This window comes from Anopheles moucheti, chromosome 2, assembly GCF_943734755.1.
Source record: "Anopheles moucheti chromosome 2, idAnoMoucSN_F20_07, whole genome shotgun sequence".
NCBI classification, from domain to species: domain Eukaryota; kingdom Metazoa; phylum Arthropoda; class Insecta; order Diptera; family Culicidae; genus Anopheles; species Anopheles moucheti.
The window spans coordinates 96,848,694-96,864,798 of NC_069140.1; the positions used below are offsets into that span (position 1 = coordinate 96,848,694).

The 16,105-nt window shown below is 49.6% G+C and overlaps 8 protein-coding genes across 8 annotated transcripts; 3 read left to right on the forward strand and 5 right to left on the reverse strand.

Moving 5' to 3' along the window:
• Positions 1 to 522: 522 nt before the first annotated feature.
• Positions 523 to 1,545, reverse strand: LOC128297821 (pancreatic triacylglycerol lipase-like). Its single transcript, XM_053033522.1, has one exon. The coding sequence runs from the start codon at positions 1,543 to 1,545 to the stop codon at positions 523 to 525; it is 1,023 nt and encodes a 340-aa protein (XP_052889482.1).
• A 338-nt stretch (positions 1,546 to 1,883) lies between these two features.
• On the reverse strand, positions 1,884 to 2,972 carry LOC128300489 (pancreatic triacylglycerol lipase-like). Its single transcript, XM_053036564.1, has 2 exons — positions 2,930 to 2,972; positions 1,884 to 2,860 (listed from the first exon to the last, which is right to left on the reverse strand). Exons 1-2 carry the CDS (start codon positions 2,970 to 2,972, stop codon positions 1,884 to 1,886), a joined length of 1,020 nt encoding a protein of 339 aa, XP_052892524.1.
• Positions 2,973 to 3,868: 896 nt separating this feature from the next.
• Positions 3,869 to 4,952, forward strand: LOC128300496 (pancreatic triacylglycerol lipase-like). The gene is made up of 2 exons (XM_053036576.1): positions 3,869 to 3,923; positions 3,988 to 4,952. Exons 1-2 carry the CDS (start codon positions 3,869 to 3,871, stop codon positions 4,950 to 4,952), a joined length of 1,020 nt encoding a protein of 339 aa, XP_052892536.1.
• A 483-nt stretch (positions 4,953 to 5,435) lies between these two features.
• On the forward strand, positions 5,436 to 6,452 carry LOC128300504 (lipase member H-like). Its single transcript, XM_053036588.1, has one exon. It carries the CDS (start codon positions 5,436 to 5,438, stop codon positions 6,450 to 6,452), a length of 1,017 nt encoding a protein of 338 aa, XP_052892548.1.
• A 527-nt stretch (positions 6,453 to 6,979) lies between these two features.
• Positions 6,980 to 8,234, reverse strand: LOC128296955 (pancreatic triacylglycerol lipase-like). Its single transcript, XM_053032495.1, has 3 exons — positions 8,195 to 8,234; positions 8,078 to 8,100; positions 6,980 to 8,008 (listed from the first exon to the last, which is right to left on the reverse strand). The coding sequence occupies exons 1-3, from the start codon at positions 8,232 to 8,234 to the stop codon at positions 6,980 to 6,982; spliced, it is 1,092 nt and encodes a 363-aa protein (XP_052888455.1).
• A 1,285-nt stretch (positions 8,235 to 9,519) lies between these two features.
• On the forward strand, positions 9,520 to 10,634 carry LOC128310776 (lipase member H-like). Its single transcript, XM_053047492.1, has one exon. It carries the CDS (start codon positions 9,520 to 9,522, stop codon positions 10,510 to 10,512), a length of 993 nt encoding a protein of 330 aa, XP_052903452.1. The 3' UTR covers positions 10,513 to 10,634.
• A 76-nt stretch (positions 10,635 to 10,710) lies between these two features.
• Positions 10,711 to 11,822, reverse strand: LOC128297377 (pancreatic lipase-related protein 2-like). Its single transcript, XM_053033008.1, has 2 exons — positions 11,777 to 11,822; positions 10,711 to 11,699 (listed from the first exon to the last, which is right to left on the reverse strand). The coding sequence occupies exons 1-2, from the start codon at positions 11,820 to 11,822 to the stop codon at positions 10,711 to 10,713; spliced, it is 1,035 nt and encodes a 344-aa protein (XP_052888968.1).
• Positions 11,823 to 12,261: 439 nt separating this feature from the next.
• On the reverse strand, positions 12,262 to 13,459 carry LOC128296983 (pancreatic lipase-related protein 2-like). Its single transcript, XM_053032522.1, has 3 exons — positions 13,344 to 13,459; positions 13,079 to 13,253; positions 12,262 to 13,009 (listed from the first exon to the last, which is right to left on the reverse strand). Exons 1-3 carry the CDS (start codon positions 13,420 to 13,422, stop codon positions 12,283 to 12,285), a joined length of 981 nt encoding a protein of 326 aa, XP_052888482.1. The 5' UTR covers positions 13,423 to 13,459; the 3' UTR covers positions 12,262 to 12,282.
• Positions 13,460 to 16,105: the final 2,646 nt, after the last annotated feature.

Genomic DNA, 16,105 nt, shown 5'->3' on the forward strand with positions numbered 1-16,105 from the left:
AATGTTTGAGACTCAATAAATGATATTTGTAGTAAAAGTGTAAAAACATGCAACGAAGTTTCGCCGTTTGAATAACAACCATTTTCACTGTTCTTCAGCCTGTACTTGCTTGGAAAAAATATCAGCGTTCAAACTTTCTTGCAATATCAGCCTAAATCTATGCAATATTTTGCTGTACAAAATAACGGAGACATTCGTGTGAAAATGAACGAAATTTATTGTTCTTGATATTAGTCTGTTGTTTAATTGCGTGCAGAATTGGAGTGCTTACATGACTCATTCCGAAAAATAGGGACGCAGGAATTCCTCAGGATTCAAGGTCCCTTAAATCCACACCATCATCCTTATCAATCATCTCACAAACAGGAGCGGCATGGTCAGGTTAGAGTTTCTTAAGTTTACTAACTTAGTTTTACTTATTTCGTGATTGATTATACCTTCTTTCCAAAACTGTGACGTCTGTTGTTGAGATACTATTTACAAAATGCATTAGCAAATTTATTCACATTAAAATGCCTACTCTTAACCTTGCGCGAATGGCGAGTTTGAGTTGGTGTTCAAATGGTAAACACCCGAAACGTCTCGTCCGCGGTTGGACGGCTCCCCACCCATGTTGGCATTCGGACCGCTGGAAGTACATCCACCGGAAAGGATCTCACCGTGATTGGCACAACGTACCGATCGGAAACCAACTGACGAAGACACCGACTCGGCGTAGAAATCGTTCACACGGTTATGCGCACAGATTCCAGCAATATCCAGAATGCAACCCGGCTGCGAGCGACCGCCGTTCGGGTAGAAGTTAGCATGCGCCAGTGGCTGATCGAATCCCAGCAATCCAGCATTTGTGTAGATAGCTTCAGTGTACTGCGCATCATTAGCACCGAAGATATCGGCCTGGCCGGCAGAGAACAGCGGACCAGCCGGATCTAAGCCGATGATGGTGCCCAGCTGACCGTTCTGGTTCTTTCCTGCGTTTGATGCAACGTGTGCACCCAAGCTATGTCCGATCAGGCTAACGTTATCGCGGGACGCTCCAGTGGCGGCAACGATGGTGTTGATCATGCGCGAGATTATTTCACCGACAGCTCCGACACGGTTACGTGCGGCAATGTAGTTGATGGTCTGCGATCCTGCACCCCAGTCCACGTTCACGATGTTGAACTCACCGACGCGGATGAAGTGGTCCTTGATGCTCCAGTGCAAACTGGCATCCTCGCCCTCCAGGAAACCGTGGATCAGGAAGCGCGTAGGATGCGCCGGATCGAAGTTACTGCCGGACACCGATCCCTGATCGTTCCAGCGGATCACTTGCGGGTGGACCGGATTGCGACGAGTGTACAGACGGAAGACCACGTCCGTCTCGGGGTCAAACATTGGCTCGACCTCATTGTCACCTTTGGGTACATCGTACGGGTTGACGTTAATCAGATGCAGTCTGCCATTGCCGTCCGGGATCAAAGCCCAAGGGTTGATCTCGAGTGGGGCAGCGCTGGCTAAGGCAACTAGCCCGAAAATACTGAGTACCACCGAAGCTGCTTTCATGTTTGCGACGACTAAACTGGTCCGGACCCCCGCCGGACACTTTTAAGGGCCAAAAGAGTGGGACATTCTTGGGGGTCTTATCGATCGATTAAGATACGGCGTCAATCAATGATAACGCCCGGTATCTAATCCTTTATGACTACTGTTTTCCAGAAGGTACACTGCTACTGCGCAGGAATAAAACCATAAAACACGTACGGAATATACAGGAGATAGTGCGCGATACAGCGAGTCATTAAGAAAATCAGGCACTGACGTCAAACGGTGGTAATTATTGGAGCTTAAATATAAGCCAAATTTATTTTTAAAATCACACATATACTAAGGAGCTGGCATGTTTATCCAAGTGAGAACGGTGCCGCGGCACGAGTAGTGAGCGTAAAGTAACCCTCAGTTCCGGTGCCAAAGTTGGATGGCTCACCACCCATCGGGCGGTTCGGGCCCTGCACAGAACAGTTTCCGGTGAGAATCTCGTCATATGAGCCACAACGGACCGAGCTGAATCCACCGCTCACAATCGATTCGGCCAAAAACTCATACGCACGGCCGTGCGCACAAGCACCAGCAATGTCAACGCCACATCCAGGCTGGGTGCGTCCTCCGTTCGGGTAGAACGAGGCCTGTCCAAGAGGCAAATCGAACCCAAGCAGACCGGCATTGGTGTGAATCGACTCAACGTACTGCGCATCATTCAGCGTCAATCGATCGTTGCTGTCCAGGGAGAACAGTGGCAGGGCCGGATCCATACCGAAGATCGTATTCAGGCGACCGAACTGGAAGAATCCAGCATTACCGGCGGCATGCGCTCCGAGACTGTGTCCCGCAATGCTGATACTAGCGAAGCTGATGCCCGTGTTGGCCTGCACAAAGTTGATGAACGTAGACACCACGTTACCGACGGCTCCCACACGTGCCCGAGCGAACGGATAGTTGATGGTCTGTGCACCAACGCCCCAGTCAACGGTGAACACGTTAAAGTCTCCGCGGTCCAACCAGGCATCCTTCAGGATCATGTTCACCTCCGAGAACCCATCGTTGTTCCATCCGTGAATGATGAAGCGGGTCGGATGTGCAGTGTTGAAGTTGGACGCCGACAGGGAACCGGCATCGTTCAACTGGACGACCTGTGGCGTGTTGCGGTTGCTGCGAGTGTACAGCCGGAAGATCGTATCCGTAGCAGCGGTGAAGTGAGGCTCCGGTACCGTCTCGTCAATGTTGTACGGGTTCAGGTTGGCCAGATGTAACCGTCCATTACCGTCCGGGATTAACATCCATTGGTTCGCACCAAGACCGGAGGACAGGGAAGCTGCATGACCTGTGTATCAGCGAAGAAGAATGGGTTGGCTCACAATCATCTTCTACAGCACTCCCGCTCAGTACTTACCAGCCACCACAAGTCCAAGCAATAGTAGAACTGTACTGTACATTTCGAACACTGTCGACTGTTTAATCTGACTGACAGCAATCCGTAGTTTAGGAAGGTGGTTTTATAGCACCCTAGGCACCGCGTTGGATTAACGCCTCCGTGAAGGTCCTATTCGACGCAAATCGTTGCCCCTTATCTACCAGCTGCCCTGATTATTGAATTGCCGTGGAGTCTAAACGTATGCCACACAGGACTGTGAATTTGGAAACGGAGATATTTGATTGGACGGACAATTGGTTGCAGTGCGACTGCTGTTGTTGCTGTTCTTCCCCAGCAAAATCGCAGCCTTCTTAGATTTGTTGTCTTGAAACGATACGTCGGTCGCGCGATACTTGTGGATATTCGATAAGCGCATGGAGGCAGGTGTTTATTGTTTTATTGTGGGAAATTCGAGGGCTGGTGCGTATGTTGCTCCTATCAACAGCGTTGACTTGTACAAACAATCCGGAGGATGTTAAAAGTAACTTCCTTAAGCAACATATTGACACAAAATTAGTTGTCAATACGGCATGATGAGGTGTTTTGCTAGGCTCCCTTAGCAAAAGGTTTATGATTAGTTTTCTTTGTTAAGATTCAATTCCACAAATCTGTGAACATTCGCAACACGTGATATAGGTTGTAAACGCACGCATGGAGGGCGAACCGTACTCGTACGATAAGAACCAATCCTTCCTCATACCACAGGGGGTCAGTTCAATGTTAAAACGTAACAAACGTTCATCTGCAACGTTTGACGTACAATCGGAAATCGTATCAAACGTGACGTGCTTTTAGATTATCGATTAAGGTTAGGCTAGTGACGGTTAAACTGCGAGATAAGTTATAGGAAATCGGTATAAAAGGTGCGATCGATTAGCTGATTTAGTTTGATCTGTGTAACGGTCAGGTGCAAGGGCTATGGCAAAGGGTGTTATTGTTATTAGCGTTCTGCTGGCTGTACAGCTCTTCGGAGGTAACGCAACGCACTTCGGTTACGTTTTTGTCTGTGTTTTGCTAACGTACAACCGTCCTTTTAGCGTACGCCTCAACCGCGGACAGCTGGAAGCTGGTTCCTGATGAGTCGGGACGCCTGCGTCTGATCAACATCAATCCCTACGACATCCCGGAGAATGATAACGTTGTTGAGCCCCTCTTCAACCCGGAGACAGACGTAATTTTCCGTCTTTTTACGCGTCGCAATCCGGCCCACGGCCAGGTGCTGGATTGGAACAACCCGGCTTCGGTACAAAACTCCAACTTTATCGCTTCGCACCCGACCCGTTTCACCATCCACGGCTGGAACGGAGGCGAAACGTCCGGTTTGCATGCGAACATTCGCCAGAACTATCTCGGCGTGGGAGAATTCAACGTGATCGCCGTCGATTGGGGAGTGGGGGCCCAGACGGTCAACTACATTGCCGCACGTAACCGGGTTGCATCCGTTGGAGACATGATTTCACGCATGGTCAATACGCTGGTTTCGGCATCGGGAACATCGCGTAACAACATTTACCTGATCGGCCACAGCTTGGGGGCGCACGCTGCTGGTAATGCCGGTAAAATGCAGAACGGTCAGTTGAACACGATCATCGGTTTGGATCCGGCGGGTCCCCTCTTCTCGCTATCGGATTCGGATGTTATGGCACCGCAGGATGCTCAGTACACGGAATCCATCTTCACTAACGCTGGTCTGCTTGGGTTCGATCTGCCACTATCGGATGCTAACTTCTTCCCGAACGGAGGACGCAGCCAACCTGGCTGTGGTATTGACGTGGCTGGTAACTGTGCCCATTCGAGAGCTCACGAGCTGTACGCGGAATCCGTTTCAACGACCATCGGATTCCGTTCCACGCGTTGCGCTAGCCATGGCGAGATTGTGGCCGGACAGTGTACCAATACTGGCACTGCGAATATGGGCGGTGAACCATCGAACCACGGTCGCGGTGTAAACGGTATGTTCATTGTGTCCACCAACGGTAACACTCCGTTTGCACAGGGCTAATTATCTGATTCCTACGTCAACTGATGTATCTTGTACAATAAACAAAAGACTGCAAAGTTAGTATAAGTATGTATGGAGTAGCTCATTTTTGTGAGTTTCAAATTTGACAGCGCGCAGATTTAATGGAAAGACGTTAGCATTCGAAATGTATTATCTAAACTGTATTTGTTTGCTAATTTATCGAACGCTTGAATGCTCAGTTCTTATCAGTTCTTCGCTAATAGTTGTAGCGGATAGGTTCTAGCTATAGCTTCCGTGGTCATTTCTAGAGCTTGTGTTTATGTCAAATTTTGAAGTATATTTGAACTATCATCCTGACGTCAGCAAGAAGGTTGGAAATTCCCATCCACCAAGTTTATCTCCGCTTGTTTAATCTCTCGAGATATTGGTGATATCTTGACCTCCCTCCGAGGTATAGGTTATAAAATGAGTTAACCCATTTAGACCACTATGCAGTGGTAACCCACACCAGATTGGGCAAAAATGGTCCGCCGAGCGTTTGTTCTGCTAGCAACACAGCTCCTACTTGTCGCTTCTCTGCCAGTGGAGCACTCAAACTGGCATCTGGTGCCGGACAGTGATGGAAGGCTACACCTTGTCAACACCAATCCGTACAATATTCCCGATGATTCATCCTCGATCGCTCCGAATTTCAATCCGGAGCAGGATTTGATCTTCCGCCTGTTTACCCGTTCGAACCCGACAACAGCGCAGGTGCTGGAGTTTGGCAATCCTGGTTCTATTGCCGCCTCCAACTTCAACCCGGCACACCCAACGCGTTTCACCATTCACGGGTGGAACAGCAACGGAAACGATGGCATGAACACGAATATCCGAGACCGGTATCTCAGTATCGGCGACTTCAATGTGATCAGCGTCGATTGGAGTGCCGGTGCCGTCAATCCGAACTACATTGCCGCACGTAACGCGGTCGGGCCGGCTGGTGCCGCTCTGGCTTCCTTCATCGATCAGCTCGTTGCGGCGGGTGCTTCTGTGGACAATACGTACGTGATCGGGTTCAGTCTGGGTGCGCACGTTGCGGGCAACGCCGGAAAGGGACAGAACGGCCGCTTGAACACGGTGATTGCACTCGATCCGGCAGGACCGCTGTTTTCCCTTGGTCAACCGGATGCCGTTTCACCAGCCGATGGCCGGTATGTGGAGATGATCATGACCAACGGAGGTTTGTTGGGTAGCAGTACGCCCATGGGGCAGTCCACTTTCACCCCGAACGGTGGACGATCGCAACCGGGCTGTGGCACAGACATTGGCGGTGGTTGTGCTCATGGACGTGCGCCAGCATTCTATGCGGAGTCGATCACCACCTCGGTACCGTTCCGTGCGACACGTTGCGCTGGCATACAGGAAGTAGTGGAAGGAAACTGCACTCCAAGCGGACCAGATGCTATCATGGGCGGCGAACCATCGAACTATGGACGGGGTGTTACGGGAGTTTACTTCCTTACCACCAACGATGCGGCTCCGTTTGCTAGGGGCTAGACACAAGGGAACGTGAATAAAATAAGGATTATTTTGGAAAAAAGTACATTAAGAGAGTTCTTACAGTTCCACCATGTAATATGGTTGCACATTGCTCAACAGCATGCCATGAGTTGTTCTCTCTCTTCTTGGCGTAACGATCGTCTAAGTCATGGCCTGCTTTTTCTGATAGACTAGAATTAATTTTACTACTTAGCCGGATAATCAGTCCTTGCTACGGGGGATTAGTTTGGATGGGATTTTGTACTGCTCCGGTCGTGTGAAGGACCCATCTTCTGCTTAAAATATATCCTTCAAGCAAAATACGACTTCAATGCTTCAAACCGATATATTTGGTGTTATTGAGTAGACGAAATTCGAATTTCCTAAGGATCCCTTATGATCTCGAAGCGAACACGTCTGTTTAGATTAATCTCTTCAATAAAGAGAAATATCAGCAGTAGTATATCAATGCAATAGATAGTAATTAAATTAGAAAGCATGATTAATGAAAAATGTTCGACTTTATTGGATTCTAATATCACTTCTTAACCTCGTGCAAACGGACTGCCGGCATTGGTGGTAAGGAAATACACTCCATTCACACCACGACCAACGTTGGAAGGCTCGCCACCCATACGAGCGTTAGCTCCCGACGACACGCAGTTGTTGTTCAGGATCTGATCGTAGTTCGCGCAACGGACAGAGTTGAAGCCACTCTGCGCTGGACGTACCGATTCGGCGAAGAATTGATGAGCACGGCTGTGGGCACAGGTACCTGCGAGATCAACTCCACATCCGGGCTGGCTGCGACCTCCATTGGGGTAGAAATCAGCATGACCGAGGGGCAGATCGAAACCGAGCAGTCCTCCGTTCGTGTGGATAACCTCCACGTAGTTGGCATCTCCCGACGCCACACGGTTGCCAGGATCGTTGATGGAGAAGAGCGGCAGGGCAGGATCCAAAGCGATAACCGTGTTCAGACGACCACGGGTCACACGCTTGCCAACAATACCGGCCGTATGACCTCCGAGACTGTGTCCAGCAACGTAGACATTGTTGAAGGACATGCCACCGCTCTGGTTCAAGAAGTCGACGAAACGAGCCACGGCAGCACCGACACCGTTGATGTGATTGCGGGACGTCACGTAGTTCGGGTTCTGTGCACCGCCACCCCAGTCAACAACGATCACGTTGACATCAGCCCGATCGAGGTATGCATTGCGGACAGCAACATTAACCTCCGATCCTCCGTTGTTGTTCCAACCGTGAATAATGAAACGGGTCTGACGGCCACCGTTCCAGTGTGGGCCAAGAGTGCCAGCATTACCGGGAGTGATGCGATGTCCATTGTTGCGGTTGTTACGCGTGAACAGCATGAAGATGGTATCGGCATCCGGATTAAACAAAGGCGCCGGCTCATCCTGGCTGCCCAGGTTGAACGGATCGGTGTTGACGAGATGCAGGCGACCATCACCATCGGGCACAAGCTGCCAGTTCTGCTCGAATCCCTCTTCCTCGTTCGGGATGTGCTCTAGACCTTCCTCCTCGTAGGGCATATGTTCCTCACCGACCTCCTCGTATGGAATTGGCATATGTTCCTCACCGACCTCCTCGTATGGCATCGGCATATGCTCCTCACCGACCTCCTCAAGAGGAAGAGCAGTGGCTGTTGGAAGAAATACAACATCACAAATTACTGCACTATTCAAATGGAATTGGGGGCTGCACCGGCTCTTCAAACGCATCTTCTTCGTACTTACCAGCCGCCACACAGACGATCAGCAATGCGAAAAGCTTCATCTTGGGCTGGTACTTTCCCGCTGACTAAAGGGCAATGGCTTTCGGGTTGGTTTTTTATATGAAGCCCTGGCGATCCGAATCGTCTTACGGCTTCCTGATTAACGACATATGTAATTTTGGAACAAAAGCACTACGCCCTACACGTACTAATCTAATCGGAACGATGAAGAATTGGAGCTATTTTTGTGGGGGGTGCCATAAATCGCCACTCAAACAGACGGTGTGGTCCGATAGTCCAGTGGCAATTTCGATAAAGATTACCACAAATTCAAAAGCAAAAAAAAACTGAAGATTTCTACTTCAAACATGGTGTACAATAGTTTTCTAATAAGTAAGCAAACTCGTATGATCTAAAGATCAACTGGTGACGATCTGACGGCCATATTTATGCAAATGAACATAACTATTGAATAGTAACCAGTTGCTTAATACCTCTAGTACTATTCGTTTTGTGTTAGTTATTCCCTCTCTAAAGTTAACCTAAATCCAGAAGTTATGAGTTTCCCACGCTCTCTCACCTCACCTGGCTAATCGCTAATAGCGAGAAATGATCTAGAAGGCAGGTAATGTGCATATATGGATAATCTTATCGCGACATAAATGCATGCTACTGTGAGACTTGAGGCCCACACGAGGCGGTGATAAGAAATTGGCACTCGTATCGTCTGAGTCGTATCTCGCTAATCGTACGATTTTTGAGGCGAATTGCCTAGTCCATGCGACATCCATCTTAATTCCATGCGATCACGCTTATCTACCGCTATAGCTCAACAATGTCCAAGAGCTACAGTTGCCTGGTGTAGGTGTTTGCGTCATTTGCTAATCTTGAAATCTGTTCGCATCCTACTACGGGCTATGTCTGGAGTTACCAGTTACCGCATAATCGAGTTGTATGGAACAAACTGTTAGACTTGTATCAAAACAAATATTTTTACCTTTGCGTGTGGAGCTTTGCTCACGTGCCATCGTTTAATATCTTACAAACATCGTATAACTGCGAACTGCCCGCGATTGATAAAGAAGCTTACCCTTATCTAATACTGCATTCCTTGCCATCGTTCGGCATCAAAACATGCAACAAATTCGATTAACAACCCTCTTCAAGCCAGCCGGATTTAGAACACGGAAGTGTAGTACCGCCACTTGAGATATAATTGGTTGGACAAGTATATCAATCCATGAGGCGCTTTTTCAAGCACTGCTCAAATCAAGGCTCGAGAGGAAAGCGCTGGAAAGCCTTTAAAAAGCCCTCTAGTGCGAGTGCCTGCAGTGCGGCAAACTCATCATGAACTCGTCGATCGCTTTGCTAACGTTGCTGCTCGCCAGTGTAGTTTCGACAGTGCCTCCGTGCAGTACCGGGAGGGTTGCAGTTCCGAAGGATACCGAACAGTTTGAGTGTTGGACCGTGGAAGAACTAGAGCGCCTCAAGCAACTCGAAAGCGGCAAGCGTTTCGATGCGGAATATGGCACACGGTTCCTGCTCTGGACGGAAAAATCCAACCCAGAAGAGCGAGTGGAGTTGAGGTTCAACGATCTGTCCGCGTTGCGGAACACTACGTTCGATCCCCGCAATCCCACGCGCATTCTCATACACGGATGGCTCGGCGACTGGCAATCGGCTGCGGTGCGTGAACTTTCCAGGGCGTATCTGGCGAAAGGTGCGTACAACGTTATCGGTATCGACTGGTCAGCTGGTTCGTCCACGATAGTCTACCCAGCTGCACGGTTGCGTGTGGGTGCGGTTGCCGCTGCGATAGCGAAACAGATAGGCGTACTGCTGCAGGCGGGTCAGCATCCATCGCAGATTGTCATCATTGGCCATAGCCTGGGGGCACACATCGCCGGCCTGACGGGGAAACACTACCAAACCGAGCCCAAACTAGCGGCCGTGATCGCACTCGATCCGGCCGGACCGCTCTTCGGACGCGATCAACCATCGGAGCGGGTCGATGCGTTCGATGCGGCGTACGTTGAGGTCATACACACCAACAAGGGTCTGCTGGGACACCGTGATGCACTTGGGCAGGCCGATTTCTACCCAAACGGTGGCCAATCCCAGCCCGGCTGTCTGACGAGCACCTGCAGCCACGAAAAGGCGGTAGAGTACTTCCGCCGATCGCTGGGGACCGATGGGGAGCCACTGTACGTGGGACGGCAGTGTGATGCGGGCGCGGTCAGTAATAAGTGCGACGGTGCACAGGCGGTCATGGGTGGCGATCTGAACGATAGCTACAAAGCGAAGATGAACGGCTTGTTTTATCTCACGATCGGTAAATAAACGACATACGATAATTAGTGGTACGGGACGCAATCGGGCGATTAGCAATCTCATGCATGTTTGTGATTCGCTTTATGTCGATGTAAAAGAAGGGAAATGTACAACAATGTTCTTACGGACTATGGAACAGAACCAGGCTTCATTCAATACAGGCTGCGCTTAATTAGGGCTTCGTTAATATCACTGCTTACAACAACACTAGCACCCCACGGCAAACGGGAACCCGTTGGCCGTCTGTAGGAAAAAGATACCCGTGGGTGCACCGTCTCTATTCGGTGGCTCACCGCCCATGCGCGATGCGAGTCCCGTCTGGGCGCAAATTCCATCGCGTATGTTCTGGAACGTCTGGCACTGCTGCCCAACGAATCCGTGCCGCGAGAGTATCGATTCCACGTAAAAGTGCACGGCCCGGGCATGGGCACAGCTGCCACCAACGTCTGCCCCACAGCCCGGCTGCACGCGGCCAAAGTTGGGATAGAAGTCAGCGTCTCCAATCGGATCCATAAAGCCCAGCACGCCACCGTTGGTGTGGATGATCTCCACGTAATCCGCATCGGTCGCCATGATGCGGTCGGGAGCATTGCCGGCAAAGAATGGCAGGGCGGGATCCAACCCGATGATGGTACCAATCGCACCCGACTGCCACTTGCCAACGTTACCGGCCACGTGGGCTCCCAAACTGTGGCCAACCACCACGACGTCACGCTTGTTGATCTGGAAGTAGCGCTCCAGGTAGTCCAGGATGTTGGACGCAGCTGCCGCCACGGCGTACACCAGCTGTCGCGAGTTCGGATAGAACTCGTCCACCGATCCGACGCTCCAGTCCACGTAGATGATGTTGTAGTTGCCGGTGAAGAACAGTGCCGAGCGCGTTAAGCGATTGATCTCGGAGTTCTGGGTACCGAGCCACCCGTGAATGATCATGCGCGTCGGATTGCTTGGATTGAAGGGAGAATTCACGATCGAATCCGAATCCCCATTGCGAAGGACATGCGGCACCTCCGGGTTGGAAGCTGTATACAGCAGAAAGCGCGTATCCCGCTCCGGAACGAAATCTTTTCTCGGCCGTTCGCCATCCAGCTGGTACGGTACGGCGTACGACACCAGCCTCATGTTGCCATTTTCATCTGCCGCTACGTGCCACTCATGGTTGTCATTATCTCCGTGGAACAGTGAACCGGCGCAAGCTGATGTGAAGGGTGCGAAAGTAAGAATTAGATGCTGTTGACTCGCTCGTCGTGTAGAAAGTGGTGACACCGATTACCTAACTCCACGCACAGCACACTCAGAAACACCAAGAGAACACGCATTCTGCTACACCTCGACCTCACAGCAATCAACAGCTATCCGACTAGCAGTTGCAGATTGCTACCGGGTTGCTTTTTATAGCATCGATAAGGCAAGCATCATTATCAGAAAGCACCCGAAAAATACGCCGTTCCAATCACTTCCGAATTGCCTGTTCGATAAGATGCCTTAAGCGGTGACATCACATTCAATAGCCTGCAAAGTCTAGACCGAGTCTACCCTATTGGCCACGGATTGTTAGTGGATTTCGGGTAAGGTTTTAACGTATCGTCATCAATTGTCTGCCGATGTTCATTCGGTAGTACTCTCGATAAGCCCAGATTACTGCATTATCATTGTGTATGCTTTATTTTCAGGTCCCACAACTCCATTGTCGAGGTGCACCGGAAGCCTTTTCATCCCACAGTAACGTAAGGTGGCATAAGATTGATTGAAGCCGTTCACAAACCCCATTTAGCCAACCTAGTGAACGTAACCCATCGCGTACGGTGACTCAGCCAATGTTTCGACCGTGTACACGCCGGCGGTAATGTTTTTCTGCCAAAACTCGCCACCCATCAACGTTTGCTGCTTGATGTTGTAGCAGGTCCGCTGGCGGATCTCGTTGTAATCGGTACACCGGACGCCCCAGAACCCTTTCGTTTGGTTCGTCAGCGACTCGATGAAGTACTCGGTCGACCGCCCATGGCTACAGACGTCCGTTTTGCAGCCCGGCTGCTTGCGGCCGTAGTTCATGTAGAAATCCACATGCCCGAGCGGGGCCGGATATCCGGAGAACTGCGTGTTGGTGTGGATGACTTCCACGTACGCGGCATCATCGGGGCTGAGCCGCGTGTCGGGCTCATCCTGGAAGAAGTTTATCGACGCCGGATCCAGCCCATAGATCACCTGCAGCTGTTGCGTTTTAAGCGAGTGGCCCGCATTGCCCGCAATGTGCGCGCCCAGGCTGTGGCCTATCAGGTAAAGCCTTCCCACGTCCGTCATGTTCGAGCGCACGAGCTGATTAACCAGATCCGCTACCACCAAACCAACCGCGATCGTGTACTGTGCTGCGCGGAAGTAAGATTCACTCGCACCAACACCCCAATCAACGCCGATGACGTTGTAACTGTCCGCATCTAGGTACGCATCCTTGATGCCCTGTATCACCAACGAGCTGGCGTTGTTAAACCATCCGTGAATAATTATTCTGCGAGGAGTAGGAAGATATTGGGTTAGAAGTTGGTTTGCGAATCTTGAAAACCTTTTCGCCTCTTACCTGACGGGATGGCTAGCATTGTAGAACGAACGCATCAGCGTGTCCACAGTGTCGATGGAGAACACATGGGCGTCAGCACGGTTGAGCGGTGTGTAAAGATGAAACCGAACATCGCGCCGCGCACTGAACGACGAACCGAATCCAATGCGCACCTCATTCAGGTCACTGTCACCGGCTGCGAAAGAAAGCCCCAATATTGTCCACGATCAGTACCGATGTTTGAAGAACAAGAAGTATCACTTATCAGCAAGTAGGTTATGTTTACCTTCGCCGTGAAGAACGTATCCACCAATCAATACCAGCAGAGCCGAGAGCATTGGGAACTTCCAACCACTTTGAACCATTTTGGTAACGGTTCAGCAACGTTTTAATACTCGTGACTGTGGAACGTCGTATCACCCGACTGGTGTAGTCACGGTACGATGCAGTGCGTTTTATGGGCTGATGTGAGTACCACAGCAGGAGGGAGCCGGTACCTGTTGATGCAGAATGATTTGCTTTGTATTTAAAAATGCACCCAGCGTTGGTGGTTGTCGAAACTGTGAAAGAAGTAGAATGTTCAAACGAAGGGTTATCGGGATTGCCACACTGCACTGCACTCAATCGTGGTAGGAGGTGTTCCTACTGTGGTAGAACCGCAAATTATACCTGAAATTCTTGGATGAAAAAAGTGTACAAATTCTTCATTCTGACACATCTTTGAGCTCCACCGAACTACTTGATCAACATTACTTTGCAAATGGTGTAATCGATCGCTATGGTTACCACTTGCAATTTCTTTATGTAAGCCAACAATTAACACTTGATGCAGCCGTAATAAACCGATCGTAATATGATGATTGATCTGTCAACAACTCATCCCGCACGGGGTGAAATCAAGAGTGACACAATTCCAACCGCTGGACAATTACAATTGTGATTGAACTCACCTGTTCACGTGTGCTTAAAGCTCCAGAAATTGCACTCCGTATGGGGATGGGTTAGTAATGTTATCGCCCTACCGATTGGTAGTACCCACCGTTAGCCGCCAGAGGGTGCACTGCTGCTACTGAAAGGTGCTAGTGCCAGAAAATCACAACACACCGCACCAACTTGCCGTTTGCTACTGTGTGGTGTGGCTGTTCCGTGTTGCGGAACTCCACAATCATGTCGTCGAAACAAAAAAAAGCACACACACATACACAAAACGCAACCCAATGTTTCGCTTTCACGCCAGGGCGACATATTTTGGCAACGGCGTCCTCCGGACGCACTTTCTTCTCCCGGCTTATATTGGCTGTGTCTGGTTAAGATTTGGCGAAATTTACCTTTCCCTTAGCCACTAGTGGGGAACCGTTTTTCGGCCAGCGATTAACGTCGTTTTATGTGGCTTTCAGTGTATAAGCGCCACCCGGTGTGCGCAACTTCGCAGTTCAATCGCCCTCGGGATCATGACGGCTTTTTTTTTGTATGTCTGTTGCTCACTACGGTGTGGCGTGTTCCGTGTCTGGCACGATCGGAATGGGTAAAGTTGCACCGAAACGGCAGACACACGGCCGATAAGCATTTCGCGTCGGTGACTGTTCCAGCGCGAGCGAGATATACGTACACGTGACGAATTTGAGTGTACGATCGTATCGGAAGTCAGCGACACAGCGACATCAGTGGACGCATCACACAGTTAACGGCAAACAATTCTAGCCAGCTCTGCCTACTGTGTATTCGCTAATGATGCACAGCATGCCATTCGGTAATGAAAACAGGAAACTTCCCCATGCGACAGTAGCGGAACGTTACAATTCAATCTAAGCACCCCAACTATTAAATAACGGAATAGAATGGCTACTTGACCTGCATTTCATTTGTGATTGAATTCCGCGTGAAATTAGTTTGCCTCCGTCAGCTCTTCGCCAGCTTCATTAAGACACTTCTAATCGCTTGTTTGGTGGAGGCGTCTCGAAGTTCAGGATCGTCCACTGCAGTGGCAGATATTAGCTGCGAAGAACACTTACGCAGCGTGATAGCGCAAGTAAACCCATTTGCATGCAGATTCCTCAATCAAGCGTATCGTGCACGGTAAGACTTAGGGAAGCGAACGGAAACGGAACGGAAAATAAAAGTGCGCCCGTAAGATAAACTTACCACGCCTGCAAACGAGTTCAGAAATATGCGTTTCATTAGCGGTAATGCATCGTAAATTGCAGCTTGGCGCGCTCGGCGTACCGCGTACCGGGGAAGCGCTGGACCTAAAATCGCGCTCATGTTCTACGTTGGAGGGCGCATGTGATTTTGATTTTCTAACGTAACCGGCCTTCCCAGCACACGCTGATGCTTCATTGTAGATGCATTGTTGTGGCGCGGTGCGGGACAAGTGGATCCCATTAGTGGACACAACATTCTGCTTGCGAATGGTTAGCCCTGGTTTGTGCCGGGAAAAGTATTCGCGTTGTGTAATGTTTTAAATGTAAGAATTATTTCCTGAATATCTTTAATACTTATTTGCTTTTATCACGTTACAGGTGGGTCTCAACTCAGATGAGGATCGATCGACATCGTATAATATTCGTACACTGGCTAAAAGCGCATTCCCTCTATTCTTGGTAAGTTTATTTTTATTAAAAATCAATAATTGTAACGATAGTTTGGAGGCTTATTTTTATTTAATAATTAAAGAATTATATATGAGATTTATTTAGAGTCTGTAAAAACGTTAAATATTTCAAATTAAAATAGTTATATTTGGAGTCAAAATTGGTTGTGATCAATAGACCATCCAAGTTCGATATCCCCTAAAGGATCAAACACTAAACTATGATGGCGATCATGGTGATCATAAAAGCAAACAGTGTTTCGGATTAACTCCCTACTCCCGTGTGGGGGGATAGATAAATACAATGATCGCGATAGCTACGAAACCACACATCATCGCATCGCGCGACTGTGGAGACCTTCCACTCGCAAAGATTTCGCGCGTGCCGAAGCTGTGGCAGTCGTACCGAATTCCTCGACCGGTCAGTTCGCCGGTAATGGTTGACCGTTGTAGAGGTT